At 42.1% G+C, this 20,453-nt stretch overlaps 1 protein-coding gene across 1 annotated transcript in view; it reads left to right on the forward strand.

Moving 5' to 3' along the window:
* Positions 1-20,453, forward strand: part of LOC111968753 (zinc finger protein DPF3) — a 44,262-nt gene that overhangs the window by 4,477 nt on the left and 19,332 nt on the right. The window contains exon 2 of the mRNA XM_023994604.3: positions 12,079-12,239. Within this exon, the coding sequence (XP_023850372.2) occupies positions 12,079-12,239 (161 nt within the window). The remainder of the gene's footprint in view (positions 1-12,078; positions 12,240-20,453) is intronic.

Genomic DNA, 20,453 nt, shown 5'->3' on the forward strand with positions numbered 1-20,453 from the left:
TCGGGAGTTGATAGGCTTGAAGTCATAAACAGCCCAATGCTTGAAGCATTGCGAAGAGCTCCTGGCAAATGCACGAAAGTGCTGTTTGAATGAATGCTTACGAGCCTGCTGCTGCCTACCATGCTCAGTCAGACTGCTCTATCAAATATCAAATCATAGACTTAATTATAACATAATAACACACAGAAATACGAGCCTTTGGTCATTGATATGGTCGAATCCGGAAACTATCATTTCGAAAACAAAACGTTTATTCTTTCAGTGAAATACGGAACCGTTCCTTATTTTATCTAATGGATGGCATCCCTAAGTCTAAATATTGCTGTTATATTGTACAACCTTCAATGTTATGTCATAATTATGTACAATTCTGGCAAATTAATTACAGTCTTTGTTAGGAATAAATGGACTTCACACAGTTCGCAACGAGCCAGGCGGCCCAAACTGCTGCATATACCCTGACTGCTTGCACGGAACGCAAGAGAAGTGACACAATTTCCCTAATTATAAGAAATTCATGTTAGCAGGCAATATTAACTAAATATGCAGGTTTAAAAATATATACTTGTGTATTGATTTTAAGAAAGGCATTGATGTTTATGGTTAGGTTTGGTGCAACGACAGTGCTAAATCATCATCCATTTGGCGAAGTAAGCTGTGATTCGATGAGAAATTAACAGGCACCGCATTGAATATATGCAACGCAGGACACGCTAGATAAACTAGTAATATCAACCGTGTGTAGTTAACTAGTGATTATGTTAAGATTGATTGTTTTTTATAAGATAAGTTTAATGCTAGCTAGCAACTTACCTTGGCTTCTTGCTGCCCTCGCGTAACAGGTAGTCAGGCTGCCATGCAGGCTCCTCGTGGAGTGCAATGTAAGGCAGGTGGTTAGAGCGTTGGACTAGTAACCGGAAGGTTGCAAAAACGAATCCCCAAGCTGACAAGGTAAAAATCTGTCGTTCTGCCCCTGAACAAGGCAGTTAACCCACCGTTCCTAGGCCTTCATTGAAAATAAGAATGTGTTCTTAACTGACTTGCCTAGTTAAATAAAGGTGTAAATTTTTTTTATAAAAATCGGCCAAATCGGTGTCCTGAAAAATACAGATTTCCGATTGTTATGAAAACTTGAAATCGGCCCTGATTAATCGGCCATTCCGATTAATTGGTCGACCTCTACTTAGGACCATGCCTCAGGACTACCTGGCCTGATGACTCCTTGCTGTCCCCAGTCAACCTGGTTGTGCTGCTGCTCCAGTTTCAACTGTTCTGCCTGCGGCTTTGGAACACTGACCTGTTCACCGGACGTGCTGCCTTGTCCCAGACCTGCTGTTTTCAACTCTCTACAGACAGCAGGAGCGGTAGAGATACTCTGAATGATCGGCTATGAAAAGCCAACTGACATTTACTCCTGAGGTGCTGACCAGTTGCACCCTCTACAACCACTGTGATTATTATTATTTGACCCTGCTGGTCATCTATGAACATTTGAACATCTTGGCCATGTTTTGTTGTAGTCTCCACCCGGCACAGCCAGAAGAGGACTGGCCACCCCTCATAGCCTGGTTCCTCTCTAAGTTTCTTCCTAGGTTCCGGCCTTTCTAGGGAGTTTTTCCTAGTCACAGTGCTTCTACACCTGCATTGCTTGCTGTTTGGGGTTTTAGGCTGGGTTTCTGTACAGCACTTTGTGACATCAGCTGATGTAAGAAGGGCTTTATAAATACGATTGATTGATTAATCCCTAATCTATGGATATCACATGACTGGTCAGGGGCACAGCCATAGGTGGGCCTGGGAGGGCATAGGCCTCCCCACTGTGGAACCAGGCCCAGCCAATCAGAATGGGTTTTTCCCCACAAAAGGGCTTTAATACTGACAGAAATACTCCTCATGAAACTGAGCTGTCCGGGTGGCCGCGGTGGTTGGTCTCAGACGATCCCGCAGGTGAAGAAAACGGATGTGGAGGTCCTGGGCTGGCGTGGTTACACGTGGTCTGCGGTTGTAAGGCCGGTGGGACGTACTGCCAAATTCTCTAAAAGGACGGAGGCGGCTTATGGTAGAGAAATTAACATTAAATTCTCTGGCAACAGCTCTGGTGGACATTACTGCAGTCAGCATGCCAATTCCATGCTCCCTCAACTTGAGACATCTGTGGCATTGTGTTGTGTGGCAAAACTGCATATTTTAGAGTGGCCTTTTATTGTCCCCAGCACAATGTGCATCTGTGGAATTATCATGCTGTTTAATCAGCTTCTGATGGATTATCTTGGTAAAGGAGAAATGCTCACTAACAGGGATGTAAACAAATGTGTGCACAAAATTTGAGAGAAAAAGCTTTTTGTGCATATGGAAAATTTCTGCTGACTTTTATTTCAGCTCATGAAACATGGGACCAACACTTTTTTATATATATATATATATTTTAGGGGGAGGATCAGCTTTAATATTGATGATAGATTGTTGCTGCCATCAATGTAATTGTCTGCATCATTTCCAATCCCCCATATATTTTTGGGGTAAATATATATATATCTATATACATACATATACATATAAACTCAGCAAAAAAAGAAACGTCCCTTTTTCAGGACCCTGTCTTTCAAAGATAATTCGTAAAAATCCAAATAACTTCACATATCTTCATTGTAAAGGATTTAAACACTGTTTTCCATGCTTGTTCAATGAACCATAAACAATTAATGAACATGCACCTGTGGAGCGGTCGTTAAGACACAAACAGCTTACAGACGGTAGGCAATTAAGGTCACAGTTATGAAAACTTAGGAGACTAAAGATGCCTTTCTACTGACTCTGAAAAACAGATGCCCAGGGTCCCTGCTCATCTGCGTGAACATGCCTTAGGCATGCTGTAACAAGGCATGAGGACCGCAGATGTGGCCAGGGCAATAAATTGCAATGTCTGTACTGTGAGACGCCTAAGACAGCGCTACAGGGAGACAGGACGGACAGCTGATCGTCCTCGCAGTGGCAGACCACGTGTAACAACACCTGCACAAGATCGGTACATCCGAACATCACATGGCAACAACAACTGCTCGAGTTACACCAGGAACGCACAATCCCTCCATCAGTGCTCAGACGGTCCGCAATAGGCTGAGAGAGGCTGGACTGAGGGCTTGTAGGCCTGTTGTAAGGCAGGTCCTCACCAGACATCACCGGCAACAACGTCGCCTATGGGCACAAACCCACCGTCACTGGACCAGACAGGACTGGCAAAAAGTACTCTTCACTGACGAGTCGCGGTTTTGTCTCACTGGGGATGATGGTCGGATTCGCGTTTATTGTCGAAGGAATGAGCGTTACACCGAGGCCTGTACTCTGGAGCGGGATCGATTTGGAGGTGGAGGGTCCCACATGGTCTGGGGTGGTGTGTCACAGCATCATCGGATTGAGCTTGTTGTCATTACAGGCAATCTCAATGCTGTGTGTTGCAGGGAAGACATCTTCCTCCCTCGTGGTACCCTTCCTGCAGGCTCATCCTGACATGACCCTCCAGTATGACAATGCCACCAGCCATACTGCTCGTTCCCTGCGTGATTTCCTGCAAGACAGGAATGTCAGTGTTCTGCCATGGCCAGCGAAGAGCCCGGATCTCAATCCCATTGAGCATGTCTGGGACCTGTTGGATCGGAGGGTGAGGGCTAGGGCCATTCCCCCCCAGAAATGTCCGGGAAACTGCCGGTGCCTTGGTGAAAGAGTAGGGTAACATCTCACAGCAAGAACTGGCAAATCTGGTGCATTTTATGAGGATGAGATGCACTGCAGTACTTAATGCAGTACTTAATGACTGTTACTTTTTACTTATTTTGACCCCCCCCTTTGTTCAGGGACACATAATTCAATTTCTGTTAGTCACATGTCTGTGGAACCTGTTCAGTTTATGTCTCAGTTGTTGAATCTTATGTTCATACAAATATTTACACATGTTAAGTTTGCTGATATTTAACGCAGTTCACAGTGAGAGGACATTTCTTGTTTTGCTGGGTTTACATATATAGAAACATACATAATACATACATAAATACATATACACACTTTTTTATATATACCCATTCAAATCAAATAAACCTTTATTATTCCCCACAAACCCTACCACCCCTCCCCCAATTGGAGTAAACTAATAAACAATAACACTTGGGCTTCTACCTTCAGTTTATACATATTATACGCACTTTACAGACACAATCCGTTTTACAATAGTGATATTTTGTTTGTTTTTAGTCCTTCCGTTTTACAATAGTGATATTTTGTTTGTTTTTAGTCCTTCCTCTATTTCTATTTGTAACTGTGCTATTTCACAAAATTTCTGAACCTATATACATTTTACAGACCCCGTATGTTTTACATTGGTTCTTGTTGTTATTAGTCCCCACCCTTCAGCTCCATTCAACCCCGCCCGTCTATCGCTTAACAGCATCCATTTTGGATTTCTATTTGCCGTATTTTTTTTGTGCTGTGATTTGATGCTTCACAAAAGTCCTAAACCTTTCTATTCTCATAGCTTCTACAGATTGTAAATTTAAAGATAAACATTTTTGCTAAAATAATGATTATATTATTGATCGATTTGAGTATGACTTTTCAAATCACCCAGTATTGCTATCTGCAGCGTTAGTTCTAGGTAAATGTTGCAATTCTTCAGCCATTCCTGGACCTGTGACCAAAAACGGGCTACATATGGACAGTACCAAAATAAATGATCAAATGACTCTGCCTCCTCGCAGCAAAATCTGCAGTGCTGGGAAGATTGTATCCCCCATATATATAACATTCTATTGGTTGCAAGAATTTTGTATAATAATTTAAATAAAAAAATGTGAAGTTTTGAATCCGGCGTCGTTTTGCGTGTCAATTCATAAATCATGTGCCATGGAATCGGTACATCAAATCTCTTCCCAACTATTTTGCAATGTTTTGGTCCTTAAATGAAATTGGTATATATTTTTATTTATCACAATTTTCTTTAACAATTTTTGGTCTTTAATGTAGGGCCGACAGACAAGTTCTTTACTTTTTCCCCCTTCCACTTGCCTCTTCCATTTTGTGGTAATGCTGCAATTAGTTGGTTGTAATTTTGGGTAGAGCAGACATTTTCATTTGTCTGTGTTAGCTGCACGTGTGACATAACTCCACCAGTCCTATTTATGATATAATTTACAAAAATGATAAATTAAAAAAAAAAAATGTTTTGAAAAATACATAAAAAAAAAAAAATCAATTAGTATATTTGAGTTTAACCAGAATATTTGCTGTATTATTTGTTCTGTCTTTTGAGGTGGATTAAAATTGCAACCAACTTTCTAAGGCTTGTTTAAAAAATATCAATATTTTGGAAATTATTTCGTTTTCAAATAACCGAAAGTGAGCAGTTGTAATCTGAATATAGGGAAAAGGCCATTCTTGAACATGGGGTGATTCATTCTTACTAATTTACTAGAGAACCAGTTCTGATTTAAGTATAACTTTTGTATGACTGATGCCTTTAGTGAAAGGTCTAATGCTTTAATATTTAATATTTTCTTCCCTCCGAATTCATACTCGTTATATAAGTAGACCTTTTTAATTTTGTCTGGCTTGCCATTCCAAATAAAATTGAATATTTTTTTGTTCATATCATTTAAAAAGCGTGACACTAGGTGTAGGCAAAACCATAAGCAAATAGGTAAACTGTGATATGACTAAAGAGTTAATCAGGGTGATTTTTCCACAAATAGACAGGTATTTTCCTTTCCATGGTAGCAAGATCTGATCTATTTTTGCTAACTTTCAATAAAAATGTATTGGAGTGAGATCATTTCTTTCTTTCGGGATATGTATACCGAGTATGTCCACATCCCCGTCACACCATTTTATTGGTAAACTACACGGTAATGTAAAAGTAGCATTTTTCAGTGATCCAAAACTTATCATAATTTGGTTTTAATCCAGAGAGGTTAGCAAAAGTATCTAGATCCTTTATTAGGTTGTGGAGGGATGCTAATTGTGGTTTTAAAAGAAAACATGAATCATCAGCGTACAATGACACCTTTGTTTTTAAGCCACGGATTTCTAATCCCTTAATATTATTGTTGGATCTAATTTTAACAGCTAACATTTCGATGGCAATAATCAAATCATATCAAATTTATTTATATAGCCCTTCGTACATCAGCTGATATCTCAAAGTGCTGTACAGAAACCCAGCCTAAAACCCCGAACAGCAAGCAATGCAGGTGTAGAAGCACGGTGGCTAGGAAAAACTCCCTAGAAAGGCCAAAACCTAGGAAGAAATCTAGAGAGGAACCAGGCTATGAGGGGTGGCCAGTCCTCTTCTGGCTGTGCCGGGTGGAGATTATAACAGAACATGGCCAAGATGTTCAAATGTTCATAGATGACCAGCATGGTCAAATAATAATAATCACAGTAGTTGTCGAGGGTGCAGCAAGCCAGCACCTCAGGAGTAAATGTCAGTTGGCTTTTCATAGCCGATCATTCAAGAGTATCTCTACCGCTCCTGCGGTCTCTAGAGAGTTGAAAACAGCAGGTCTGGGACAGGTAGCATGTCCGGTGAACAGGTCAGGGTTCCATAGCCGCAGGCAGAACAGTTGAAACTGGAGCAGCAACACGGCCAGGTGGACTGGGGACAAGGAGTCATCATGCCAGGTCGTCCTGAGGCATGGTCCTAGGGCTCAGGTCCTCCGAGAGAGAGAGAGAAAGAGAGAATTAGAGAGAGCATACTTAAATTCACACAGGACAAAGACCAGGAGAAGTACTCCAGATATAACAAACTGACCCTAGCCCCCGACACATAAATACTGCAGGCATAAATACTGGAGGCTGAGACAGGAGGGGTCAGAGACACTGTGGCCCATACCCCCGGACAGGGCCAAACAGGAAGGATATAACCCCACCCACTTTGCCAAAGCACAGCCCCCACACCACTAGAGGGAAAAACTTCAACCACCAACTTACCATCCTGAGACAAGGCCGAGTATAGCCCACAAAGATTTCCGCCACGGCACAACCCAAGGGGGGGCGCCAACTCAGACAGGAAAATCACGTCAGTGACTCAACCCACTCATGTGACGAACCCATCCTAGGGACGGCATAAAAGAGCACCAGTAAGCCAGTGACTCAGCCCCTGTAATAGGGTTAGAGGCAGAGAATCCCAGTGGAGAGAGGGGAACCGGCCAGGCAGAGACAGCAAGGGCGGTTCGTTGCTCCAGAGCCTTTCCGTTCACCTTCACACTCCTGGGCCAGACTACACTCAATCATATGACCTACTGAAGAGATGATTCTTCAGTAAAGACTTAAAGGTTGAGACCGAGTCTGCGTCTCTCACATGGGTAGGCAGACCATTCCATAAAAATGGAGATCTATAGGAGAAAGCCCTGCCTCCAGCTGTTTGCTTAGAAATTCTGGGGACAATTAGGAGGCCTGCGTCTTGTGACCGTAGTGTACGTGTAGGTATGTACGGCAGGACCAACTCGGAAAGATAGGTAGGAGCAAGCCCATGTAATGCTTTGTAGGTTAGCAGTAAAACCAATAATAAATAGATATGCCGATAGTGGACAACCTTGTTTTACTCCTCTTGACTGTTTGAAACTTTCTGAGATGTGCCCATTATTTACTATTTTACACCTAGGTTTATCATACATAACTTTAACCCAAAATTGAAATATTCTAGGCATTTATATATAAACTCCAGTTGTACTTTATCAAAAGCGTTTTCAAAATCAGCTATGAAAACCACGCCTGGTTTCCCCGATATTTCATAGTATTCTATTGTTTCCAGTACTTGTCTTATATTATCTCCAATTTTTTTCCATGTAAAAAAACTGTGTTTAGGATGGATAATATCTGACAATACCTTTTTAATTCTATGCGCCAAGCATTTAGCTAGAATTTTTGCATCATAACACTGAAGTGTAAGAGGCCTCCAATTGTTTAAATGAACTGGATCTTTAAATATACACTTGGATTCTGTTTCAGTAATAATGAAATCAGACCTTCTTGTTGCATTTATATAGGAGTGGTTAAAACATGCTAATAATGGTCCTCTTGAGTATATCAAAAAACTGTTTGGTATACTTCCACTGGTATGCCATCCAGCCCTGGAGTTTTCCTAGACTTAAAGGCTTTAATTGCATCAAGACGTTCCTCCTCTGTAATTTGGCCTTCACATGAGTCTTTCTGTACAGATGTTAATTTTACATTATTAATAGGAAAGAAATCCATACAATTAGCTTCGGTTAGTGGAGATGGAGGAGACTGAAACAAAAACATATTCTTAAAGTACTTTACTTCCTCTTTCAAAATATCATTCTGTGAATCTTGTGTGACTCCCATCATTTGTAACAAGTTTCAATACATTTTTTAGTAGCATTTCTATTTTGAAGACTGAAAATAATTTGGTGCATTTCCCCCCCCCATATTTCATGGGACCAACACTTTACATGTTGTGTTTTATATTTTTGCTGAGTTAAAACTCTAGTGGTTCCTCAAATGTAGTGTAAAAGTAAATGGAATTAATGTTCTGAATTAGGCTTCTGCAGATCACTTGGCTTGTCTGGCCTCATGGAAACTGAGTTATCATTATCTATTATGCAAAATGTGTGTTCATCTAATGCTCAAACTAAGGGCTGGGCACAGACATGCGACGCCTAAACTGTTGACAGGAGCACACTGATAGAGGAGGCCCCAGCAGCCACAAGATTTTATTTTTGTTTCCCCCTCACTCACATCTGTAAGATGGTGTGTGCTTTTGAGCTAGGCTTTCCCTTACTGTAGCTAAGTCACAACAGTGTCTGTGTCTGGTTAGCTCTGCTATGTATTTTTACTGTTGGAACAACCTTCCAACCACTTCAATGTCACACAAAGGTGCTAAATAACGGACAGTGGGGAAAAAACGTATGTGAGTATGAGCGGCGCCTCTCTCACCTCTTGTGCTCTCAGACGCTGAGGCTTTTCACTCATGATGAGTGTTGGAGATGTCTCTCACCTAGGCTGCTGCATCTGCTGCTCAGGGCCAGTGCACTAGTAGGATGAAAGACATGCAGCAGCCTTTGAGGCAGACAGTTGACACCTCATAACAGAGGGAGCTTTTAACATGACTTTCGCGGCTTGTTTGTTTTCTATCCCCCTGGATGTTTTTGGTCAGACGCTGAAGCTTGACTGAAGTGATCTAGGTACAGCATTCAGATTCACATGACATGATGGTAGTTTAAGGCCTAAATGTTCTTTAAGTGGGTTAGTAGCCTAATGACTGTATTGTTAACAGCCACAACACATGTAACTGTTGTATGGCATGCAATCCTGAAACATGATTGAGGTGCTATGACATATTAGTCATTTCTGGTCCCAGGAACATGGTGCTTTAGTTTGGGCAGGCAGAATAGTCATCATTATTATCCGTAGTCTAGTCTTGAGGTTTATTTCAAGTTTAATAAACTGTGTCACTCACTGCTCAATCACCTTTTCAGATAGACTATTTTATATTAAACCCTCAAGCGAGCGCTTACCAGTTGGCCATTGCATGTGCATAAACCCCCGTTTGTGATTTGTTCCTGTAAAATTCCTGTGCTGCTCAGAGGCTAGTTTTAGAACCTTTAGAAATGCCATGTGTGAGCTCATTGCTCTATGGAATTTCCACAAGGCAAAGAATAACATTGGCATTATTATCTAGCCTACTATTCACTGTCCTTGTTGGTTTATAACACGAGGAAGGGAAACAATGCAGCCTGCTAGTTATCGTGCTATCCTTTCTGATTGTTTGTCTTTAACCTCTCTCTCTGAGCTTCATGCTCTCTGTCTCTCTCGTGCTCTCCCCTTCTTTCTTTCTCTTTTCCCTCTTCTTGCCTTGTGTACCTGGGACTGTTTACTCTTCACAACCACACTGACACGCAGCCTCATTCCAAGAATCCTCAAACACTGGCTTTGTCTCACCGCAGTGCCTTCCTCTATGTGAGGGAAAGCATTCCAAGCATGTCTGTTTATCTGTTGGAAGTTGTCTAATCAGAGAGTTAGGGAGAAAGAGAGGATAGATTTGTAGGACAAGGAGGAGAGAGAGAAAGCGGATTTGGCCTTCTTTGCTTGGCCCAAGCGTGCCAATGCCTCCTCTTCTCACAGACCTCCGTATCTCTAATTGAGGCTGGGAAAGCTACGATTACAGCGCCTCATTAAGTGTGTCTTTTCAAAATGGCTGCTTGTACGTATTGTAATCGAGAACATGTGGTGAAAATGTATTATGGGTAGGCTATACCAGTGGCGGGCCCAGCTAGGTAGAACTTTACACAGGGATACGTTGCTGCCTTTTGTGTTAGATTCAGCATTTATCCTCATCTTTGATGTAGTCAAATTAAAACCTGTCTGTGTGCTAGCGGCTCTGCTGAGATTAATTAAGCAGACTAATTACCATATGAGCTGTGTGGCAGGGACTGAAGGTTTGAATGTGAAATCTCCTCCTTTCACAGCAAATATTAACATTGATACCCTAAGGGGCTGCCAAACTATCACCTGCATTGGAAAAAAGCACCACAAACTATAAGATCATTAAGATAATGTTAGCAGTAGTAGTGTCTGTACATTTTTATATGTTAGACATGAAACTCTTTGAACACATTCTATATTGTGATGCCCTCGCCTAGCACATCATCTTCCTCATTAATTCATCACCCTAAATAGAAACCAAAGCTCACTACTGTGTAGAATCAGTCATGTGATTCAGTCATGTCCCAGCGACCCAGAGGTCATGATCAAATCAAATGTATTTATAAAGCCCTTTTTACATCCGCACATGTCAAAGTGCTTTTACAGAAACTCAGCCTAAATCCCCAAACAGCAAGCAATACAGATGTTGAAGCACAGTGGCTAGGGAAAAACTCCCTAGAAAGGCAGGAAGCTAGGAAGAAACCTAGAGAAGAAGCAGGCTTTGAGGGGTGGCCAGTCCTCTTCTGGTTGTGCCGGGTGGAGATTATAAGTGGCCGTGAAGGCCAGATTTTTCTTCCAGATGATGAAAGGAAAGGCCAGGGATCATCAACTAGATTCAGCGGCAGGCCAATTATTATTATTTTCTCTATTGAGCGGATGGTCAGGGGGTCACAACGTAATTACAAATCATTTGTAGACTGCGAATTGACCGCAAGAAGCCCAAACAGATACAATATTTATCTAAAACATAATCATTTCAAACCTCACTTGGAGCTGATTTTCTGGTGTTTTACAGTCTTGAAATGAATGAATGAAAGTGCAAAAAAAATATATATATATTATAGATTTTGCTCAGAACTTGAGGGGCCAATTTGGGCCACGGGCCGCCAGTTGGGGAACCCTGAGCTAGGCTATATGAAAGTCACGCCAGTCTCCGCAAAGAGCAATGTAAGCATCACACAGACAACATTAATCTTAGTCATGTTGTTTCTCCATGGTAGAGCCACTTCAATCAGTGGTTGAAGATCCTGGGAATAGTGTTTGTTTGATTATTTGATTGACCCTGGTGATTAACATGATTTAAAAGCTGACTGTAATCATCATTGCTTTTCTGCTGGTCGCTAGGGAACGGCCCATGACCCGCCATCCCTGATTGTATGCCGACAGAGCAGTACAGAGGATGAAGAGGTGAAAATATGCTTCCAGAATGTAGCCAACACCAACCCTATAATGTTTTACATGGTGTATAATCTGTCAGATCAGGAAAACCTTTTATTTATTTATTTTATTGAACCTTTATTTAACTAGGCAAGTCAGTTAAGAACAAATTCTTATTTACAATGACGGCCTATACAAACTCATCTTATAGTTTTGTTTGGGGCTGGGTTGAGGTCTACGAGATCTACATGGCTTAATGTATATGACAGTCAAATGGAAACTTCTCGTCCCCTGAAGACATACGGTCTGTAGGGATATTTCTAGTGGTCCATGGTGGTCAGTGAGTCATGGCTGAAATGAATTGTCTGGTTAGCCACTAATCTGGTATTTGGGCCTATTTCAGTGTCTATAACAGCCACATAACCAAATGCATGTTTGTGCCAACCACATGTGGTGTTGACCTCTGTCTGAATGGTCTCCCTGCTGCAGGTTGGGTGACCAGTTCTACAAAGAGGCCATTGAGCAGTGCCGCAGCTACAATGCCCGCCTGTGTGCCGAGCGCAGCGTGCGCCTGCCCTTCCTGGACTCCCAGACCGGTGTGGCACAGAACAACTGCTACATCTGGATGGAGCGCCACCATCGCAGCCCTGGTGGGTAGAGAAGCACTACTCTGTTGGTTGGGAGTTATGATGGCTGGCTCTGTGGTTTACTAAAGGGCAATTCCACGCCAACAGTGTTGCTGAGACTCAGATTTTTCACTTTGAAATGTATGTCAAATAAAAACAATGATTGCGGTTTGTGCTGTCATTCTCTTACCAAACTTTGCATCTGCACTGTTATTCAAGTAAATGTGTTTTTGTTAAATGTTCAGTTGAAATTGTTCAAAGTAGTCATTTTGCATACTACAGTTGTATGGTTTGTTTAACTTTGCAATCATTGGTTTTTGTTTGACATATATTTTTTTAAGTGGAAAATTGGAGTCTCGGCATCAATCTTTTAGCATGGAATAGCCTTAAAACTATCATTCAGTTGACGTTTAGTGGGTAATGGCATCTGTCTAAATATATCCCTCTGGCCACTACAGCTACAAACATGTCTAATATAATGATATCCAATAGTGTTCATGTTACCTCCAGGGAGAACTATTCATATACAGTGCATTCGGAAAGTATTCAGACCCCTTTACTTTTTCCACATTGTTACGTTACAGCCTTATTCTGAAATAGATTAAATCGTATTTTTTTGTTCATCAATCTACACACAATAACCCATAATGACAAAGCAAAAACAGGTTTGTAGAAATGTTTTCAAATGTTGAAAAAAATTCAAAACTGAAATATCACTTTTACATAAGTATTCAGACCCTTTACTCAGTTGAAGCACCTTTGGTAGCGATTACAGCCTCAAGTCTTCTTGGGTATGACGCTACAAGCTTGGCACACCTGTATTTAGGGAGTTTCTCCCATTCTTCTCTGCATATTCTCTCAAGCTCTGTCAGATTTGATGGTGAGCGTTGCTGCACAACTGTTTTCAGGTCTCTCCAGATATGTTGGATTGGGTTCAAATCCGGGCTCTGGCTGGGCCACTCAAGGACATGCAGAGACTTGTCCCGAAGCCACTCCTGCATTGTCTAGGCTGTGTGCTTATGGTCGTTGTCCTGTTGGAAGGTGAACCTCCGCCCCAGTCTGAGGTCCTGAGCGTTCTGGAGAAGGTTTTCATCAAGGATCTCTCTGTACTTTGCTCTGTTCATCTTTCCATTGATCCTGACTAGTCTCCCAGTCCCTGCCGCTGAAAAACGTCCCCACAGCATAATGCTGCCACCACCATGCTTCACCATAGGGATTGTGCCAGGTTTCCTCCAGACGTGACTCTTGGCATTCAGGCCAAAGAGTTCAATCTTGGTTTTATTGGACCAGAGAATCTTGTTTCTCATGGTCTGAGAGTCCTTTAGGTGCCTTTTGGCAAACTGCAAGATGGCTGTCATGTGCCTTTTACTGAGGGGTGTCTTCCGTCTGGCCTCTCTACCATAAAGGCCTGCCTGATTGGTGGAGTGCTGCAGAGATGGTTGTCCTTCTGGAAGCTTCTCCCATCTCCACAGAGGAAGTCTGGGGCTCTGTCAGTGTGACCATCAGGTTATTGGTCACCTCTCTGACCAAGGCCCTTCTCCCCTGATTGCTCAGTTTGGCTGGGAGGCCAGCTCTTGGAAGAGTATTGGTGGTTCCAAACTGCTTCCATTTAAGAATGATGGAAGCCACTGTGTTCTTGGGGACCTTCAATGCCGCAGATATGTTTTGGTACCCTTCCCCAGATCTGTTCCTCGACACAATCCTGTCTCGGAGTTCTAAAGACAATTCCTTCAACCTCATGGCTTGGTTTTTGCTCTGACATGCACTGTCAACTCTTAGACCTTATATAGACGGGTGCCTTTCCAAATCATATCCAATCAGATTAATTTACGACAGGTGGACTCCAAGTTGTAGAAACATCTCAAGGACGATCAATGGAAACAGGATGCACCTTAGCTCAATTTCGTGTCTCATAGCAAATGGTCTGAATACTTACAGTACCAGTCAAAAATTTGGACACACCTACTCATTCAAAGAGTTTTCTTAATTTTGTACTATTTTCTACATCGTAGAATAATAGTGAAGACAACAAAACTATGAAATAACACATATGGAATCATGTTGTAACCAAAAAAGTGTAAAACAAATCAAAATAGATTTTAGATTTTAGATTCTTCAAAGTAGCCACCTTTGCCTTGATGACAGCTTTGCACACTTGGCATTCTCTCAACCAGCTTCACCTGGAATGCTTTTCCAACAGTCTTGAAAGAGTTCCCACATATGCTGAGCATTCGTTGGCTGCTTTTCCTTCACTCTGCGGTCCAACTCATCCCAAACCATCTCAATTGGGTTGAGGTCGGGTGATTGTGGAGGCCAGGTCATCTGATGCAGCACAACATCACTCTCCTTGGTCAAATATCCTTTACACAGCCTGGAGGTGTGTTGGGTCATTTTCTTGTTGAAAAACAGATAGTCCCACTAAGCTCAAACCAGATAGGATGCCGTATTGCTGCAGAATGCTGTGGTAGCCATGTTGGTTAAGTGTGCCTTGAAATCTAAATAAATCACAGACAGTGTCACCAGCAAAGCACCCCCACACCATCACACCACCTCCTCCATGCTTCACGGTCGGAACCACACATGCAGAGATCATCCGTTCACCTACTCTGCGTCTCAAAAACACACGGCGGTTGGAACCAAAAATCTCGAGTTGGACTCATTAGACCAAAGGACAGATTTCCACCGGTCTAATGTCCATTGCTCATGTTTCTTGGTCCAAGCAAGTCTCTTCTTATTATTGGTGTCCATTTAGTAGTAGTTTGCTTGCAGCAATTTGACAATGAAGGCCAGAATTCACGCAGTCTCCTCTGAACAGTTGATGTTGAGATGTGTCTGTTACTTGAACTCTGTGAAGCATTTATTTGGGCTGCAATTTCTGGGGCTGGTGACTCTAATGAACTTATCCTCTCCAGCAGAGGTAACTCTGGGTATTCCTTTCCTGTGGCGGTCCTCATGAGTCAGTTTCATCATAGTGCTTAATGGTTTTTGCGACTGCATTTGAAGAGACTTTGAAAGTTCTTGAAATGTTGCGGGTTGATTGACCTTCATGTCTTAAAGTAATGGTGGACGACTGCCGTTTCTCTTTGCTTATTTGAGCTGTTCTTGCCATAATATAGACTTGGTGTTTTACCAGATACGGCCATCTTCTGTATACCACCCCCAACTTGTCACAACACAACTGATCAAACGCATTAAGAAGGAAATAAATTCTACTAATTGATTTTTAACAAGACACACCTGTTAATTGAAATGCATTCCAGGTGACTATCTCATGAAGCTGGTTGAGAGAATGCCAAGAGTGTGCAAAGCTGTCATCAAGGCAAAGGGTGGCTACTTCGCAGAATCTCAAATATAAAATATATATTTGATTTGTTTAACGCTTTTTTTTGGTTGCTACATGATTCCATGTGTTATTTCATAGTGTTGATGTCTAAACTATTATTCTTCAATGTAGAAAATAATAAAAAATAAAGGAAAACCCTTGAATGAGTTGGTGTATTAGTAGGTGTGTCCAAACTTTTGACTAGTACTGTTTATACAAAAGTATGTGGACAACCCTTAAAATGAGTGGATTCGGCTATTTCAGCCACAACCGTTGCTGACAGGTGTATAAAATCGAGCACACAGCCATGCAATCTCCATAGACAAACATTGGCAGTAGAGTGACCTTACTGAAGAGCTCAGTTACTTGCAACGTGGCACCGTCATAGGATGCCACCTTTCCAACAAGTCAGTTTGTCAAATTTCTGCCCTGCTAGATCTGCCCCGGTCAACTGTAAGTGCTGTTATTGTAAAATGGAAAACGTCAAGCAGCAACAACGGCTCAGCTGCGAAGTGGTAGGCCACACAAGCTCACAGAACGGGTCCGCCGAGTGTTAAAGCGCGTAAAAATCATCTGTCCTTGTTTGCAACACTCACTACCGAGTTCCAAACTGCTTCTAGAAGCAACGTCAGCAAAATAACAGTTCGTCGGGAGCTTCATGAAATGGGTTTCCATGGCCGAGCAGCCGCACACATACCTAACATCACCATGCGCAATGCTGGAGTGGTGTAAACCTCACCACCATTGGACTCTGGAGCAGTGGAAACGCGTTCTCTGGAGTGATGAATCACACTTCACCATCTGGCAGTCCGACGGACGAATCTGAGTTTGGTGGTTGCCAGGAGAACGCTACCTGCACCAATGCATAGTGCCAACTGTAAAGTTTGGTGGAGGAGGAATAATGGTCTGGGGCTGTTTTTCATGGTTCGGGCTAGGTCCCTTAGTTCCAGTGAAGGGAAATGTTAACACTACAGCATACAATGACATTCTAGACGACTCTGTGCTTCCAACTTTGTGGCAACAGTTTGGGGAAGGCCCTTTCCTGTTTCAGCAGGACAGTGCACAAAGCGAGGTCCATACTGACATGGTTTGTCGAGATTTGTGTGAAAGAACTTGACTGCTCTGCACAGAGCCATGACCTCAACCCCATCGAACACCTTTGGGATGAATTGGAACTGCGACTGCAAGCCAGGCCTAATCGCCCAACATCAGTGCCCGACCTCACTAATGCGCGTGGCTGAATGGATGCAAATCCCCGCAGCAATGTTTAAACATCTAGTGGAAAGCCTTCCCAGAAGAGCAGAGGCTGTTATAGCAGCAAAGGGAGGAACCACCTCCATATTAATACCCATGATTTTGGAATGAGATGTTATACAAGAAGTTCTATGTCCATATACTTTTGATCATGTAGTGTATATCAGCTGCATAGCCTCATCTCCTCTAATCTGCATCGGATGCGCTCAAATGTTTCAGAGATATCAGTTTGGGAGGCTACTGTGTGCATTTCATCATAATACTCGCAGTCAAACAACAAATAATACTGCACACCTCTGGTTCTTTTCCTGTGTTTGGTCCGGACTGCGTGTTCACCTGCAGCAAACCATGCTACGAATGGAATCAGACAGAGACCACCTTTTTTGAGTGAACCACAGTGCGGTGCGCTCTCGAGTGCATATAGTGTTCACACCAGTCCAAACGAACCGAACTAAGGGGGGAAACGCACCAGAGTTCGTAAAAAACGCTCCAAACCAATTTGGTGTGAAAGCCCCCTTAATGTGTGTGAGTGGGAGTGAAGAAGTGAACAGCAAAAAATTTGTGATGCACCGATATTACATTTTTGGCCAATACCGATATCAATATTTTCCTTGCCAAAAAAAAAACAATACCGATAACCGTTAACCGATATTAAAAATAAAAAAAACGGCCTTTTAAGCATTCTAATACAGTTAAATAGTTAACAAACAGGCACTGCATATTAGTGCAAGTAGCGTAACAACAGCTTTGTTTTAGTCTTTTGAATTTAAAAAAATGTGTCAGTACTTTGCCCCTTGATAACCAGCGCAATTCTGTGTGTTGTAAAAGCATTACATGGTCGAGAGTTCAGGGGCCTTGCTTTAACAAAGTCAACCATTTTCATTGTAATGTCCAAAATGTCTTTCAAGCTGTCAGGCATTCCGTTGGCAGCAAGAGCTTCTCGTGGATGCTGCAGTGTACCCAAGTGGCGTCGGGAGCAACTGCTTGCACGCGCGTTACCACTCCACTATGTCTCCCTGTCATGGCTTTTGTGCCATCAGTACAGATACCAACACATCTTGACCACCAAAGTCCATTTGATGTCACAAAGCTGTCCAGTACTTAAAAAATATAGTCTCCTGTTGTCCTGATTTCCAGTGGTTTGCAGAAGAGGATGTCTTCCTTAATTGACCCCCCCATAAACGTAACGGACATATACCAGGAGCTGTGCCAGGCCCGCCACGTCTGTTGACTCATCCAGCTGTAATGCACAGAATTCACTGGCTTGTATGTGAAGCAGTAATTGTTTCAAAACATCTTCTGCCATGTCACTGATGTCATCTGTTGCTTTTATACATGTCTTACTACTCGAAAGTCATCTTAATTCTAAAAAAACTCCTGTGGCTTATTTTTAAAATTGGCATGTTTTGTTTCTAAATGTCTGTGCAAGAGTGAAGGTTTTATCGAGTTGTGAGATAGTACTTTTGCACATATAACACACTGGCTGAGGAAAGGCACTACTCCGAATATAAGTGAACCCCAAATCAATGTAGTTTTCATCATATTTGCGCCTCTTCGATGGTCCAACGTCCCTGTCTGTTGTTCGGTGCTTTCCCGGGTAAGGGGGCAGTAGCTCTTCGGCTGCATCAGATTCACAACTGTCAGTGTCCATGCTAGCTGGGCTAACAACAAATGTAGAATTACTGATGCTAGCATTGGATGTGCTCGTGGAAGCAGAACAACTCGTGTCGTCGACAGGTGCAGGTGTAGTACTGCTGGTAGTAGCAGTACTACTAGTAGAGCTTTTATGTGTCTCTATTGACGCGGGTCTTTACTCATTTATTTTGACCATTTATCAATTTTCGAGCAAACGGAATGAGCAACAGCTATGTTTGGTTACATACGGACCGTTAGTGGAATTCCCGCAAGAGAGTAGCGGTTAATGTGAGTGGATGTTCATTATTTGACTAGGCTACCTTTATTTGACATTGTGTTGTTATTTCGCTGAACATTAAATGGTTGAATTTTATTTTTGGCAGTGAAACGAGGCTACTCAGGCGAGAGAGAAAAAACTCACCCAAATGTATAGCCCCGTTGGAAAATATAAATTGACTGTTTGAAAATGTGAAGATTATATATATATTTTTATGTGAATCACATTTTTATTTGGCGTACCCCTGACGGCATTGCGCGTACCCCAGTTTGGGAATACCTCATCTAAGTGATTGATAGTTCAGCAGTCATAAAAGTATGCCTTATTCACAATTGAATATTTTATTAAAGGAAAGTAATGTGAAGCAGTAATGGGCAGTCACTACCATCATGGGACTTTGTTTTATTCTGTGTTGTTACAGCATTCATCCCACATAATGCACAAAGCATTTAATGTTTAAAAATATTACATTGAAACCGAAATCTGTGATAATATTTTTAAATAATCGAACCGAAACGACCTCAAAAAGCATAAGTTGCTCAGCACTAGCTCCGAGTCTCAGACATGGTTTTGGAAAATGTAAGGTATTTTTATGTTATTTAATATGGTGTTTGAATATATAATGTGTTGTTTTATTTGTTCTACCAGTTATCAAGATATTTTTCACGTTTAAAAAAAATAAAGCCCAGTGGTTATTTTATGACTAGCTTTTTGTGTGTGTGTGTGTTGTTTTGCCGTGGTATCGTTTCGGTATCAGGTATTGTTTTGGTATTGAGTATCGACTCATGATATTAAACCTGGTATAATATCGAAGTAAAAGATGTGGTATCGTGACAACCCTAGTTGGGAGATAGAAGAGAGAGAGCCAGGGGTATTCACTAACTACCATATGCTAGCTACTCTGAGGGCTCATTCACACCGAAGCCCATCACCAATGTGTCTGCACACGTTGACTTTCAACTCTCCACAACTAGACAGCCTTTCCCCCTTGGAGCTGCAGGCTAAAAATAGAGCAGGCAGCCTGCAGCAAGGAGCTGATTCTGCATGCAGCCTGAGTCTCCCTCTACCCCCGCCAGTCAGACAGCCAGCAACTTACTCCGGCTTGCTGCAATGCTAGCTACCTCTGCCCAGCTACAGGAGAAGGCCCTCTCTCAGTGGAGAGTCTGTAGACACCAGGCAGAACCAGCTAGTGCTCCTCTATTAGGCACGATCACATTCACTGGTATGTTGCACAGTGTTAGTGACAGGCAGAGCAGATTGAGGATCAGTGAAAACAATACAATAGGAAGTGTGAGTGAAACAATGGCTGGGTTTCATTCCCTCTCTCGCTCTCTCTCCCAAACCCTACATAACACATCACTCTTCCAACAAGTCCCTTGCAAATAACTTGGAAGACAGTTTGAGCAAATCCACGAGAAGAACAATACAAAGCTAAGTATTATTATTCATCACAACAGGATTATGGTAGCTATTCCAAAACTCTTTTTGAGAACCATCATTTTTTGAAAATGCAAAAGAGTTGAGCCGCTCTAACTTCGGCATGAATAGGCTATTCAGTAGTCTACACTATACAGTACCAGCCAAAAGTTTGGACACACCTACTCATTCAAGGGTTTTTCTTTATTTTTAATATTTTCTACATTGTAGAATAAGAGTGAAGACAACAAAACAATGAAAAAGCACATATGAAATCATGTAGTAACCAAAAAAGTGTTAAACAAATTCTTCAAAGTAGCCACACTTTGCCTTG

Source organism: Salvelinus sp. IW2-2015, linkage group LG9 (assembly GCF_002910315.2).
Source record: "Salvelinus sp. IW2-2015 linkage group LG9, ASM291031v2, whole genome shotgun sequence".
Classification (NCBI taxonomy): domain Eukaryota; kingdom Metazoa; phylum Chordata; class Actinopteri; order Salmoniformes; family Salmonidae; genus Salvelinus; species Salvelinus sp. IW2-2015.